Source organism: Scyliorhinus canicula, chromosome 13, assembly GCF_902713615.1.
Source record: "Scyliorhinus canicula chromosome 13, sScyCan1.1, whole genome shotgun sequence".
In the NCBI taxonomy this organism is placed as follows: domain Eukaryota; kingdom Metazoa; phylum Chordata; class Chondrichthyes; order Carcharhiniformes; family Scyliorhinidae; genus Scyliorhinus; species Scyliorhinus canicula.
In genome coordinates, this window is record NC_052158.1 from 151175726 (window position 1) to 151191685 (window position 15960).

General features: G+C 47.8%; 1 protein-coding gene across 3 annotated transcripts in view; it reads left to right on the plus strand.

Moving 5' to 3' along the window:
• Nucleotides 1-15960, plus strand: part of LOC119976792 (neprilysin-like) — a 235698-nt gene that overhangs the window by 13469 nt on the left and 206269 nt on the right. For all 3 annotated transcript variants that reach the window (XM_038817578.1, XM_038817580.1, XM_038817579.1), the window contains 2 exons: nt 1477-1512; nt 3741-3902. In XM_038817578.1, coding sequence (XP_038673506.1) covers nt 1477-1512; nt 3741-3902 — 198 coding nt within the window. The remainder of the gene's footprint in view (nt 1-1476; nt 1513-3740; nt 3903-15960) is intronic.

A 15960-nucleotide genomic window follows, 5' to 3' on the forward strand; every position in this document is an offset into this window, starting at 1 on the left:
GTGATATCAAGAAATGGCTGAAGACACTGGATACTGCAAAGGCTTTGGGCCGTGACAATAAGCCAGCAATAGTACTGAAGATTTGTGCTCCAGAACTGCCTCAACCCTGGCGAGCTGTTCCAGTACAGCTACAACACTGGCATCTATCCGGCAATGTGGAAAATTGTACAGGTATGCCCTGCACACAAGCCTCACAATTCTGGCCTTGGGTTTGGAGTTTGCATGTTTTACCTGTGTCTGCGTGGGTTTCCTCCGGCTGTGTAGGTTTCCTCCCACAGTCCAAAGGTGTGCATGTTAGGTGGATTGGCCATGCTAAATTGGCCCTTAGTGTGTAGGTTAGGTTAAGGGGTTATTGGGATAGAGTGGGACAGTGTGCTTGGGTAGGTTGCTTGTTCAGAGGGCCGGTGCAGGCTTGATAGACCGATTAGCCTCCTTCTGCGCTGTAAGGACTCTATGATAAGATCTGAAGTGGGAATGTTTGCAGATGTCTGCACAATGTTCAGCATTATTCACAACTCCTCATATAATGAAGCACTCCATGTGCAAATGCAGCAAGACCAAACAATATCCAGTCTTGGACTGACAAGTGGCAAGTTACATTTGCACTGCACAAGTGCCAGGCAGTGACCATCTCCTACAAGAGAGGATCTAACCATCGCCCCCTGACATTCAATGGCATTACCATCACTGAATCCCCCACAATCAATATCCTGGGGGTTACCATTGTTTAGAGACTGAACTGGACTAGCCACATTAATACTCTGGCTACCAGGGCAGGTCAAAGGCTAAGAATCCTACAGCGGGTATCTCACCTTCTGAACCCCCAAAGCCTGTCCACTATCTAAAAGGTACAAGTCAGGAGTGTAATGGAATATCCTCCACATGCCTTGATGAGAGCAGCTCCAACAATGCTCAAGAAGCGTGACACCATCCAGGAGATAGAAGGCCACTTGATTTCCCCCCCTTCCACAAACATTCAAACCCTCCACCACTGACAAACAGTGGCAGCCGTGTGTACCATTTACAAAATGCACTGCAGGAACTTGCCAACGTTCCTCAGACAGCACCTTCCAAACCCACGACCACTACCGTCTAGAAGGACAAGAGCAGCAGATACGTGGGAACCCCGCCACCTGGAGGTCCACCTCCCAGTCACTCGCCACCCCGACATGGAAATATATCGCCGTTCTTATAAAATAAAAATTTACATGCGTTTTGTTCATATCTTAGAGGTAGGAATGGAGGCAAGAATAATACTCATAACATGAGTTAAATTTACTCTTTATCAATTGGAGAAATCCAGGTCTGTGAGTTTGAAATTGTTCTTACAGGAGGTCATGTCTTGAGGACGACAGCTCAGTAAAAATGATGATGGATAATTGGAGTGTAGATAATGGAGTTTGTGCAGTCTAATCAATTGTAATGCTGTTGGATTATGCAACTGCTCATCAGTGTTCTCCTTCTGTTTCTCCCTAGATAAAACATGTACGACACCATCGTGTGTAGGAGCAGGTAAGACCACTTTGAAAACAAGGAGCAACGTGTTTTTAATATGCCTATCAGCTCATCTCTAATAATTGTGTCAAGCACAATATCAAACGCTGTATAAAATCCTCAATTAATTAGGAGAAAACAAGCTTCATTGCTTGCTAGAAGCTACATATATTCATTAACAGGGACCTGTCCTCTGTGGGCAAAAGGGACATGTCCAGACATTATACATTTTTTGACTTAAACAGAAGCCTGGGGGAACAATAGTTCCCTGCTGCATTCTCCAGGGAAATTCTGAGACCAACCAGAGTCAACTTACCAACAAATTTGCACCTTTTTCTCGTGCAGCACACTTTGAAATTTGGCATTCTTGCATCGGATCTGACGAGTGCAAGATGAAAAGTTTCCACTGCATGTCTCCTTTTTCAGTAACAGTGTTATTTTCCTTATAGAATGCTGACTTTTAGAATGGCACACTACTGGCTGTTGCACAGTCACTCCATATAACAGCATCCCTTTATTTTTACCAGACTACTCCTCACTCCGAACTCTGAATGCAGAGTCCCATTGGCAAATGAAACCTTCCTAGTAATGAGCGTATTGGTAAGAGCCGCTCACACAGGCCTCACTTTCGGACTGCCACTTTCCATGCTAGCCCTCACTCTTTGTCACACAGCTTTCAGGTTTCAGTGTTCCAAGCATTGACTGCCACTTCTCTCCTCCACTCCCCTGACACTGACCTCTTTGAGGAGGCGAGCCATTGATGCTCTGTGCAATCGCTGAGCCAATCCTTGTCCAACCATTTTTGTGCAGGGGGGCGCATTTCCAATTTTTTCTCACATGAGCAAATCTCAGAAATATATGCAAATAAAAGCAAAATACTGCAGATGCTGCAATTCTGAAATAAAAGCAGAAATCGGAATGAAACAGATGGATCAACTCAGCAGGTTTGGCAGCAGAACTCTATAGACAGGTCCATTTGGACTCCAAACATTAACTCAGTTTCTCTCCACAGATGCTGCCAGGTCTGTTGTGTTTATCCAGCATTTTCTGTTTTTAGTTCAGAAATATAAGGTCTGGCACAATTTTAAACATGAACTTTTAAAAAAGTTTGAGACACAACAAAAGAAGGAGCTGCCTGGGCAAAATTAAACCAAGGTCAAAGTAATAAATTGATAATTTAAAATATAAATAATTTTAAAAGACCACCTGAGCGTGAGAGGATCAGAATGTGGGCATCCGGTTCACTCCCAGTCTCACGGTGCTTACTCACTCACCCACTCATTGTCACGCCCTCCAAATCTGAGTGATAGATTTTTATTACGCAAGGGTATTTTGGGTATAGGGACCAAGTATGGTAAATGGAGGTAAGGTATGGATCAGCAAGTCAAATTGAATGGTGGAACAGATTCAAAGTGGCTAAATACCTTCTTCTGTTCCTATTTTCCTGAAGGTGTTTTGTAGTTTTAGCAAAAAGCAAGCACATATTAAAAGAAAGACTTACATTTATACAGTGCCTTTCATGACCATTGGCTGCCCCCCCCAAAAGTGCTTTGCAGTCAATACTGTATTTTGTGAAGTGTAGTGACTGTTGTGATGTAGGAAACGCAGCGACCAATTTGAGCAGAGCAAGATCCCGCAAACGGCAATGTGATAATGACTCGGATAATCTTTTTTGTTTGATTTCATTTGATTTGATTTCTTGTCACATATACCGAAGTGTAGTGAAAAGTATTTTTCTGCGGCCGAGGGAACGTACACAGTACATACATAGTAGACAAAAAGAATAATCAACAGAGAACATTGACAAATGGTACATCGACAAACATTGATTCGTTACAGTGCGGAACAAGGGGCCAAACAAAGCAAATACATGAGCAAGAGCAGCACAGGGCGTCTTGAATAGTGTTCTTCCAGGGAACAGATCAGTCCGAGGGGGAGTCGTTGAGGAGTCTTGTAGCTGTGGGGAAGAAGCTGTTTTGAAGCTGATTGAGGGATAAATATTGACCGGGATCCCAGATATAACCCCCCCCGCTCTTCTTTGAAATAATGCTTGAAATAGTGATCGTTTAGTCCACCTGAGAGGGAAGGGGGTTTAACATCACTGCCAAAAAATGTGAAATAAATTAATAATTACACAGCTATACATGGCAGCCATTGGAAGCCTCAATCTAAGGTGCTTTATACACTGCCCAGTCTTCATGCAAAAGTCAGCATTCTTTTTAACTTTTCTTCACTTCCCTTTTCAGCTGCCCGCATCATTGAGAATATGGACCAAGCTGCTGATCCTTGCAACAACTTTTATCAGTATGCCTGTGGAGGATGGTTGAAGAAGCATGTGATCCCTGAGACCAGCTCCCGATATAGTACCTTTGACATTCTGAGGGACGAAATGGAAGTCATCTTGAAAGGTCGGTCCATGTTTTTAGCAATCCAACAATAAGGTTAAACAGCATTAAGCAAGGTTTCCAGGCCACATTGTGGAAAGTTAATGCATTCAACAATTTGAGCTCAGGATCATAGAATGGTTACAGCACAGAAGAAGGCCATTCAGCCCATCATGTTATGTGCTGAATCACTGAAGGAGCAATTGAGCCACTTACTCACCTTCTCCCCATAGCTGTGGCACATTCTACCTTTTCAGGTATGAATCCAATTTCACCTTGAATGCTTCCGTTGGACCTGCCTCCACCGCTCTCTGTGGCAATGCGCTCCAGATCCTAACCACTCGCTGCGTAAAAATGTTCTTGCTCAAGTTATCATTGCTTCTTTTGCCAATTAGCTTAAACGTGAGAACTCGTCTTCCTGATTCTTCCATTAATGGGAACAGTCTCTCCCTACCTCCTTTGTCCAGACCCCTCGTGATTCTGATTATCTCTGTCAAATCTCCTCTGAACTGCCTCTCTACCAAGGAGAAAAGGGGTGGGATTCTTCGAGCCTCCGCACCGAAATCGCAATTGGCGAGGGGGCGGAGAATAGACGTTGACGGGAAAAACCCGCATGGCGCCAATCGCCATGAATTGCGCACGCGCGATCTACGCGGTGCGGTTAGGGGGTCATTGACAGGGGCCCCCCGCGATTCACTGAAGATAACTGCCCGGGATCCTGACGGTGTGGTTCAAGCCACAGTTTGCCTGTCGGGAACGGTTGGCTGCGGACTCAGTCCACGACCGCCCTGGTGGGGGGTGGGGGGATCCTTCACCGGGGGAAGGGGGGTCCTCAGGGGCGGCCAGGCTAGCAATTGCGGGCCAACGATCCGCGGGTGCGTGCAATCTCCGGGGAGCCTATATTGTTAGGCTGCTTCGCAGTGCGAGTCCGCCATGTCGCACGGGCGGCCACCAAAGGCAGCGGCTGTGCGCCTGCGTGGAAGTGCAGGGCCCCCTATCGGCAGCAGAGCTGTGTGGCCGCGTTTTGACGCTGGAGTGGGGACATAGCCCCATTATTGGAGAATCCTGCCCCAGATGTCCCAACTTCTCCAAACTTTTCATGTGACTGAAGTCCATCATCTCTTATACCATGCTCACGACTCTTATCTTTAATCTTTGTAAAGCCTTCACATCCTCCCGAAAGAGTGGTGCCCAGAACAGGATGTAATATGAAAGTTGGGGCTGAACCAATGATTTACACAGATTTGACAGAACTTCCTTCCTTTTGTGCTTGACGCTCTCATTATAAAGCCCTGGATGCTGTGAGCCTTATTAACTACTTTCTTAACCTGCCATTCCACCTCCAATGATAAATAAAGTCTCCCCGTTGTAATTACCCTATAATTCCTGCACCTCTCCATAATCGCCTTGCAAATGTGTTCCTCTTCACCTTTCCCACTAATTGGTGGCTATTTCAAAGAAAATAATCAAAGACATTTTCAGTGCCTGGGGAAAGCGGGCAGCATAATCAATGACCCTTCCAACCCGGCCTACTCACTCTTCCAACTTCTTCCATCGGGCAGGAAATACAAAAGTCTGAGAGCACGCACGAATAGATTTAAAAACAGCTTCTTCCCCGCTGTTACCAGACTTCTAAACGATCCTCTTATATACTGATGGATTTATGGACTGATCTGATCTCTTCACACATCTTCACCCGATGCCTATGTCTATGTATTTACATTGTGTATTTTATGTTTGTCCTATTATGTATTTTTTTTCATGTATGGAATGATCTGTTTGAGCTGCACGCAGAACAATACTTTTCACTGTACCTCGGTGCATGTGACAATAAACCAATCCAATCCAATCCAAAGTATAAATTTGTGTGTGACGCTAGGGTGGGGAGGGGTGGATGGGTGGAGCTATAATCCAGGCTAGACTGATGGGATAAAAATATTCTTCAACTGTCTGTAAACTGGAAGAGGCCAGTGTGAAACGACTCCATCCAGTTCCCATGCTAATGTTCCTGGGTTGGTTCTAAACTTGTATTCTCCGCCTAGGAGAATGGTTGATGTGGGAAATAGAAACATTTGATGTGGCTACAGTGGTTTTCCAAGGTTAAAGTTGAGGCACTTTGTTGGAGTGAAGTAGCGGGAGCTTTATTGTGTCTGCAAACCATGCTGCACTGGACTGTGGAATGCTTGATGCCCAAGTTCTTGAAATATAAGAAGTGCTCAATTTGCCAGCTGTAAGAAGGGCTCATGGAGTGATAGTGCAAAATGGACAGCAGTGAATTTCCTACCCGCTTTAAAGCCCGCCCCAGTTTCTTTCCCACAGTGAAGTGTATGAGTACAAAGCAGGAAACCCCCAAGATAAGTTTCACACTCCATCCCCCCCCACCACAACCTCTCAAAGTTTGTCCTCTTGTGGACCACAAGCTTCTCCAAAAGCTTAATTTCTATCCTCACACGGAATGCCTGAGTACAGACATCTACAGAGTACGTTCCTTTCGACCGTCCCCAATGTTGTACGTTCAAGGCAAACTCTGACATTCATGTGCCCATACAGAGCATCCACTGAACGTTGGCCAAATTTAACATGTTGGAATATGGATGAACTCCACAGGAATTCACTCTCCCTCGGCCTTACCACACTGCCAAATGTGGACTCTGAAGATGCAAGTATTTCCCAAAACAAACACAATATGCTCAATAAGATGATGAGCTTGGCTTTTGCTGCCTATTTATCAAGTTGTGAGGTGAAACCTCAGAACCGCCTATCGGAATCAATGGACAACCCTAGTCAAAAGTTGCAGTTAATTTTTCCACAAATAGCGAGAGAAAGTGCTCAAACTGGAACTCAGAATTTTAGGTTACCAGTTGAGAACTGCCTTCTATCACATAGGGGTAGAGGATCATGAAAAGCAGGAATAGGCCATTCAGATCCTTCAGCCTGTTCACCATCTAATTAGACCATTGCTCATTGATACTCAATTCCACTCATCCATCATTGGTCCGGCAAAGTCCTAAGCTCATGATAGTCCGCCTATCTTAGTTTCAAAAGTTCCAATTGTCCCAACATTCAAAGTTTGCCGGGGAGAGAGTTCCAGACGTGTACTACATGTGAGAAAGTGCTCCCTAATTTCATTCCTGCTTGCTCCCTAATTTCCCCCAGCACTGCAAATAGTTTCTTCCCAGCTCATCTATTAAGTACTTGTCATATTTTAATCAGCCTGATCATTTTGCCCTTCACTGATAATTGGTATTGCCTGACTGGAGAGGTTCCTGGCAGGAGATGATGGTGCAGTGGCATTGTTACAGGACCAGTGATTCGGACACCAAGGGCAATGTTCCAGGGGCCTATGTTTCAATCCGACCCTGGCAGATAGTGAAATTCAAATTCAATAAACATCTGGGGCTGGATTCTCCGTTCTGGAGACAAGGTCTCCACGTCGGCGTGAAAACGGTAGCGTTTTATGCCAGGATATCTGGCGCAAAACAGCCACCGATGACCTGTTCCGGGGAGGGGGCGGGTGGCTAGCAGCCGGGCAGTGTAGAGCACCCGGCTCTAGCTACCGACACGGCCTGGAGAGTTGCCGGGTCCATGGCCGCGCATGCGCACGGCGGCAGCCTGCAGCGGCCCCGGCGTGCTTCATGGCGGATGCCGCTCGCAGACTTGGCCCGCGAAATAGTTCCCCCCGGACTGTCCCACCACAGTGCCCCTGCCCCGAATATGTCCACCCCTGCCCGCGGATTGGCCCTCCCCCGACTGTGGCGGTGCTGGGCTGAATCTGTAGCCGCCACGCTGAGTCCCCGATGGGTGAGACCACACGCAATCCGCGCCGAATGCAATTTTGGCATCGAGGGTCAGAGAATCCAGCCCCTGGAATTAAAAGCCAAATGATGACTATAGAACAATTGTCAGAATCCCACCTGGTTTACTTGTGTCCTTTAGGAAAGGAATCTGCCACCCTTAAGTAGTCTGGTCCAAATGTGATGTAGTTGATTCTTAAAATGACCTCTCAAATAGCCTCAGAAGCCATTCAGTTCAAAGGCAATTTAGGGGATGGATAATAACTGCTACCCCTGCCAGCGAAGCCCAGATTCCATGAGTGAGTTAAAAAAAACTGAAAAGTCGAAGTCCAAAATGAGCCACTTATTTTAATGAAAAGGTGACAGATGGGTTTACTGGCCTTTAAATAGATTTTTAAAAGCCGTAAATAGATATGGGGAGGGATTCTCTGACCCTCCGCCGGGACGGAGAATCGCCGAGGGGCGGTGTGAATCATTGCCTGGCACTTGTGCTGCACAAATGCAACTTGCCACTTGTCAGCCCAAGCCTGGATATCGTCCAGGTCTTGCTGCATTTGAACATGGACTGCTTCAGTGTCTGAGGAGTCACGAATGGTGCTGAACATTGTGCAGTCATCTGCAAACATCCCCACTTTTGACCTTATGTTGGAAGGAAGGTCATTGAGAAGCAGCTGAAGATGGTTAGGCCTAGGACACGACCCTGAGGAACTACCCTGAGGTTAAGGGGCTACATTTTATGCAAAGGTCACTTCATCAAGCCAGTGGAGATGGTCAAGATTTTATGAAGGACAAGTTTGTACCTGAGCTGATCAGTGGAAAATGCAGTGATGATGCATGTGGGAAGTAAAAATAGGAGATGCACATGGTTAGGTATGACATGTTGAACAGGAAGTTGAAGGAGATCCAATTTTGTTGTGGTGACCAAGCAGGCAACAATGTGGGACTTGCACCAATGAATTTCAATCCATCAGTTCAAATGGCTGGAACATAAGTGCCTTGAGGGTCACTGGCCTCCTGAGCTGCACTCTCTGTAAGCTGAGAGTGCTCTATTGTGGAATGAGCCCTACCATTCCTGAAGATTGCAGTGTTCATTTTATCATTAGAAGCTCCAATCTCTGCTGTGCAGATTGACATATTTTTAATTATAAACAGTGTGGTTAGTTTTCCTTGTGAACCAAAAGACTTCTCCCATGCAGCAGACTCACTGAAGTGTAATTCTGGCAGGCTACTGAAGATCATTAGGAAATGTTGACTATGTGCCACATGATAAGAGTGGTCGCAAACTCTTGCCATGTCAAACTGAAGTTGCTGTTATAATCTTTCTGACTAATCTTATAATTTCCTTCATTATTGTATTTGATATCATTGAATATAATCCATAATAGGGCAGGGGAGGCAGTGGCATAGTGGTTTTTTCGTGTGACTAGTAAACAGAAACCGAGAGTCGTGCTCTGGGGACCTAGATTTGAATCCCGCCATGGTGGTGAACTTTAAATTCCATTAAAAAAAACTTGAATTAAATGTTTAACGTTGACCATAAAACCATTGTCGATTGTTGTAAAGACTCATCTGTTTCACTGATGTTATTTAGGGGAGGAAATCTACCGTCCTTACCTGGTCTGGCCTATATGTGACTCCAGATTCACAGCAATGTGGTTGACTCTGAAATGCCCTCAGGAATGGGCAATAAATGCTGGCCCAGCCTGCGATGCCCACATCCCATGAACAAATTGTTTAAAAAAATGTGTACATTGAACATGTAATATATTTGGATTGTCAAAGGCCATTCAGTAAGATGCCAGATGAGAGGTTGTCACACCAGGGGCGGAATGGGGGTCGGAGAATCGCCCAGGGTCGGTGTCAATCCTGCCCCCGCCCTGTCACGAATTCTCCCCCCCCCCCGAGATTCGGCAGGGGCGGGAATTGCGCCGCGCCGGTTGGCGGGCCCCCCGCGGCGATTCTCCGGCCCGCAATGGGCGGAAGTCCTGCCATTGACAGGCCATTCCCGCCGGCGTGGTTTAAACCACCTCTGGTGCCGGCAGGATTGGCGGCACAGGTGGGCTCAGGGGTCCTGGAGGCGGGAGCGGGGCGATCTGACCCTATGGGGTGCTCCCACGGTGGCCTGGCCCGCGATCGGGGCCCACCGATCGGCGGGCGGGCCTGTGCCGTGTGGGCACTCTTTTTCTTCCGTCCCGCCATGGCCTTCACCTTGGCGGGGGCAGAAGAGAACCCCTCCCCTGTGCATGCGCAGCCGCTGATGCACCTGCGCATGCGCGGATCTCCGCCGGCCGGCGAAGGCCTTTCGGCCTCAGCTGGCGGGGCGCCAAAGGCCGTTGGTGCCAGCGGCGGAGCAGGAGCCGCTCCGGCGCGGGCCTAGCCCCTCAATGTGAGGGCTTGGCCCCTAAAGGTACGGAGAATTCCGCACCTTTGGGGAGGCCCGATGCCAGAGTGGTTCATGCCACTCCGTACCGCCGGGACCCCTCACCCCACCGTTGGGGATAATATTTTGCCATAGCTAATAGTTGAAGGACAGGGAGTAGGAATAAATGGGTCAATTTTTGGTTGGAAGTTTCTTACGAGTGTGTTCCATCAGTATTAATGCTTGGTCATAAAGCAGGACTCAATTCGGTCCCAACCCTCCCATCGCACAGCAACTCCCCATCCCTGGATTGCCTGGGTGCCTTCCTCACACCCAAGAACTGGGCTGACTTGACCTCCCCCCCCCCCCCCCCCCCGGGACCCCTGTCATTGGGGGGACCCTATTTCAAGGGTCTCTGTGGGAAGTCCCCCATTCACAGGGGTCTCTGGCAGGGGGGCATGGGAAGAGTTCTGGTAGAAGAAGTGTGGATAGGCAGTGTATTGATGGGGGGGAGGGGGTGACCCTCAGATGGGCTCAGGTTGTCTCTGCCGGCGTGGCCCTGGTGTGACGGACCTTGTGGTGGGCCAAGGGGCCATGCTGGTGAAGACCACAAGTACTCCGCGCCCACATGATTCCCAGCCACGTGGAGCTCTAAAGACACTTGGGTCTCAGGTACACAGATCATTAAAATGCCATGATTATGTTCTACCTTCGTTCGGTGATCACTCGCTAATGAGTACGATTGTCCATTTAAGAAACTCCGTGTTCCTGATCATGGGTTCTGTGGGTTCTTGCATCGCTGATGAGCCCGACCTTGGAGCGGCATCTCTGACCATAGACTTGGCAGGTGTTTCCAGTGGATCAGTCCTTGCATTCTAGATCGTGGGTAATCTTTTCTCAGGCTCTTTTTCTGGGCCTTCTCTTGCATTCTGATGTCTTCGAAGAATTGTGTTCCTTCAATCAGGAGGTTCTGCCGAATAGGTATCTTCTGAGGAAGGGACTCCCAGGCATATACTTCATGTGGAACGTCTCTAGATAAGCCTTCCGTGTGTCTTTGAAGCGCTTCCTTTGTCCTCCTCTCGTTCGGGAGTGTTCCTTGAGCTGGGCGAAGAAGATTTGTTTTGGCAGTCAGGATTCTTCAAGGACACTGATGTTAGTGCGCCTGTCCTCCCAGCTGATGTGGATAGCCCATCTCAGACTATAGTAATGTGCCTCTCTGGGGGCTTGAGGTGGCATCTGTACATAGTACCAGATGTCTGAGCCGTATAGAAGAATGGGAGGCCGCCTGACTTAAACACAAGGATCTTGGTGTCAGCATGAATGTGCTAACCACTGCGCAACCTTGCTGCCCCTACACCTGCACTCTGATGGGGTGTGGACTGTTAGAGCCAGGAACCGGCTTCACACAGGTAGGGGCACCTTGACCAGTTCTGCAATGCGGTTCAATGGGAACCAGGAGAGCAATCCAAGGATCTCTTGCTGCTCTTCCTTCTCCCACAACTTTTCATCTCAGAGGTCTCAGCGGCTCTCCCCCTCCACCCCGCACCCCACTGATATTCACTCCTGGCAGACCCGCCCCCTCCACCCCTGACCTTCATTGCCCACATCCCCCCAGGCCACCACACATGCATGCAACCTCTCCCCACCCCCCACCATGGGTTTACCACAGGCCCAGCCCTGCGCTGGCTCCTGCCAGGCAGTAACAACCTGTCAGTGCCAACCTGTGCCAGGGGACAGTGCCAGGGCATTTTCTGGGCATGCCCCTCTGTCCCCCTCAAGGGCTGTACTTATATTAGATCTGCAGAGATCCCAATGCCAGCTTCATGCCTGGCGCAACCTGTTGTAAGCTTCACATTGGCAAGGTTTGAAGATCTCGCAAGGGGGCATCATGTTACAGGGGGGCGCCAATGGAATTAAAATTCAGTGACATTTATTCAAATGAGGTTCAAACCCTTTGTGGATGTGAATCTCGCGACACTGCTGGCCTGGGGCGCAGAAAATCAGGAAATGTGTTCTCGCCGCCGACAGTCGCATTTCCCTACTCCTGCGGGATTTTCCGCCTGGGTCCCCCGTCTCACTGGTGGTGAGGGCAGCCTCAACGTTGCACCAACGGCGTGGAACATCTCAGTACTACGCGGAAATATTAGGTTTGATTTTTGTGCTTTAATTCTGGAGTGAGACTTGAACACAGAACTTTGCGATTCAAAAGCAAGAATGCTACTAACTAAGCCACAGCTGGACAGGAAGCATCGTGAGAATGGAAATGTTATACTTTGTTGAGACCAGGAATGCAGACTCTGCCAATTCTGCACTCTCCAATGTTCCTAAACCTTTGAAAGGAAACATTTCCCATCCCCTCCCACTCTCTACTTTCAATGCTGATGTACAGTCAATGGAAGCAAATGGGATTACTCCTGTCAAAAGTATTTTGGCCGCAAATAGGACTCTTGTCTTGATTTTACTCTTGACGGGTTGAACCATTATCGTTTAGATCGAAAGTATCAAATCTGGAACAAAAATATGAATTTACACTTCTATTACATTGTTCACAGCCACGGGATGTCACAGTGCTCTTTACAGCCAAGTATTTTGGATGGTGTATTAGAGGTCACTTATAGAGTCCGAGTTGCTGAGGCAACATGGAGTCTTACATGCATTTTGTAGTACCAAATGATGAATAGGCATGGTAGGGGCTCCAACTTTCTTTCCACCACATTGTGCTGTTCTTTCTGTTGCTGAATTCAGGGTGGTTGGCGTGGTGTTCACAAAGACCACAAAATAGCTTTAACTTGAACAAAGCTATAAATTTATTAACACTACTAATTTGGATTCAACACATACTCCTAAATATTACCCAGTTGATAATTAACATATAATCTACACTCACCTACAACTAATCTCTACACTATAATAAACTATGATCTGCTCTTACTCACACTATATTTATTTAGTCTGTCTCCAGCTGACTGCTTCACTTCTCTCCCCACAAGGCTTAGCATCAATGCCTTATATACTTGTAGCTGTAGCTCCATCTAGTGGCTGATCCAGACATTTCATTAACTCTTGCAGTTCTTATATTTATGACAATACCACACGCATGGCTGACCAGGAATCTCTCCTGCTCTTACCAGCCAGTTGATAATCAACCTGCATGAGCATGTTACGAATTCGCCTTCTCTGACCATCAAGTCCTGGAGTGGGATCGAGCACAGAGCTTCTAACTGGGGGCCTCGCTACTCTGCCACATGACCTCCATTTTGAATTATAGTGACTTGCAATGTAGGAATAAACAAATAAATCTTTGGTAGGAAAATAGCAAATCCTGGGAAAACTCTGCAGGTCTGGTACTATCTGTGGCGAGTGAAACAGGATTAATGTTTCGATTCTAATATGACTTCTCTTCAGAAGGAAGTCTTTTTGCTGAAGAAACTACTGGTAATGGCTGTTAATGTTTTATTATTGGGTTATCATGGCAATTGTGTTGCTGTTCCCCATTTCTCTCTTTTTTAAACTCGTTTACCCATTGAATAGATGGCGAGGCCAACAATTATCATCTATACCGAATTAACCTTGAGATGTTCTTGCTGACTCCTTCTAATACTCGTGTCATCTGCGTGGTGAAGGTTCTCCCACAGTGTAGTTTTGTAGTGACCATTAGTACAGACCATATACAAAGAATAGTATAGCATGGAACAGGCCCTATGGCCCTCCAAGCCTGCATCGATCATGTGTCTTATCCAGACCAGCCACCTGTATCCTTCTACACCTCGTCTGTTCATGTGTCTAACTACATAAGTCTTATCTAAAGGTTGCTAATGCATCTTCCTCAACCAACTCACTTGGCAGTGCATTCCAGGCCACCACCACCCTCTGTGTAAAAAAACCTACCACACACATCTCCACTGAACCTTTCCCCCCCTCACCTTTAACTTGTGCCCTCTTGTAATTGTAATTTCCGTCCTGGGAAAAAGCCTCCAACTGTTCACCTTATCTATATCCCTCATAATTTTATAAACTTCTACCAGGTCGCCCCTCAGCCTCCACCTTTCTAGGGAGATCAATCCCAGTTTATTCAATCTCTCCTCATAGCTAATACCTTCCATACCAGGCAACATCCTGATAAACCTTTTCCGCACTCGCTCCAAAGACTCCACGTCCTTCTGGTAGTGTGGTGACCAGAATTGGACACAGTATTCCAAATGTGGCCGAACCAACATTCTATATAACTGTAACATAATTTGTGAACGTTTATACTCGATGCCCCATCCGATGAAGGCAAGCATGCCATATGCTTTCTTTACCACCATTTCTACCTGTGCTGCCACTTTTAAGGATCTGTGGACCTGCACACCCAGATCTCTGTGTGTGTCTATGCTCCTGATGGTCCTGCCATTTATTTTATTGCTCCCACCTGAATTGGGTCGACCAAAATGCATCACCTCGCGTTTGTCCGGGTTAAATTCCATCTGCCATTTCTCCGCCCAATTTTGCAGCCTATCTATATCCTGTTGTATTCTCTGACAATCTTCAACACTATCCGCAACTCCTGCAATCGTAGCATCATCCGCAAACTTGCAAAGTAGGAAGAGCAGGCAATTCCATTCACTGAGCATGCTCCACATTTATCCCATAATATATTCCACCCTATTAGGTGTCAGACGTGGCTCAGTGACATCCTGAGCCTGGAGGCCGAGGATTCAAGAACCATCCATAAATCTGGGCATGTAATCCAGGCTGGCATAGCAATATATTTACATCATAATGTGTCTTGGAAGGGAATTAGGAGGTGGTAGATATTCCTATGCGTTTCTTGCTCATGTAAGCTTTGTGGGCTTGAACTGTTCTCATTCTCCTGTTTTTTAAGTTGTCTGTATGCAGTTCCGGTTTCCACGTTATAAAATGGAAAGGGAAGCCCTGTCAAAGGTGAGAATTTTTTTTTCACAAGGGCGATATCAGAACTGAGAGGATATAACTATCAGGAAAAACTGAACAGACTGTTTTCTTAGAACTGAGGATCTGAAGGTTGACCTGATAGGAATCTTAAAGTTATGAAGGGGTTAATTGGGTAGATGTGGAGAAATTGGGGGCGATTCTCCAATATGCAGCTCAAGTGTTCATGCCGTTGTGAACGCTGTCGCGTTTGACGACGGCGCGAACTGAGCCCGGTACGACCGATTCTGGCCCCCACAGGGGACCAGCAGGGCGCTGGAGTGGTTCACTCCGCTCCAGCCGCGCGCCAACCCGCGCATGCGCAGTTGAGCCGTGCCAACCTGCGCATGCGTGGGGGACTTTTTTAATGCGCTGGCCCCGACTCAACATGGAGTCGGTGTTCAGGGGCCGACCGTGCCAGAAAGTAGGCCCGGGGGTGGAGAGGCCGGCCCGCCAATCGGTGTGCCCCAATTGCGGGCCAGACCCCATCGAGGCCCCCCCCCCCCCCCCCCCCCCGGTGAAGGAGCCCCCCCTGCCCCATCCCCCCACCCCCAACAGGCCGGCAGCGAACGGGGTGAACGGCGCCGGCGGGACTCTGTCGTACTGGTGCGGCCACTCGGTCCATGCGGGCCGGAGAATCGGTGGCCCCGCCAATTCCAGCAGCCCTTGGCCGGCGTCGCGCCATATTCACCGGCGCAAATGGCGCCGATTCTCCACACCTCGGAGAATTGCACGTCGGGGCGCGGTTGCGGCGATTCTCCGGCCCGGCGCGGGGCTCGACTTGTGGGGGAATTTGAAACTGGGGGAATAGTTGGAAGATACTCACTTATAAATCCAGTCAGGAATTGAGGAAAAAAATGCCTTTGCTCAGAGAGTGCTTACAAAGTGGAAAATGCTAACACATGGAATAGTTGTTCAAATAGCATCGACACGTTTAAGGGGAAACCAGATAAATACTTCAAGGAAAAAGGAGTAGAAGAGTACGCTGATCGGATAGGAT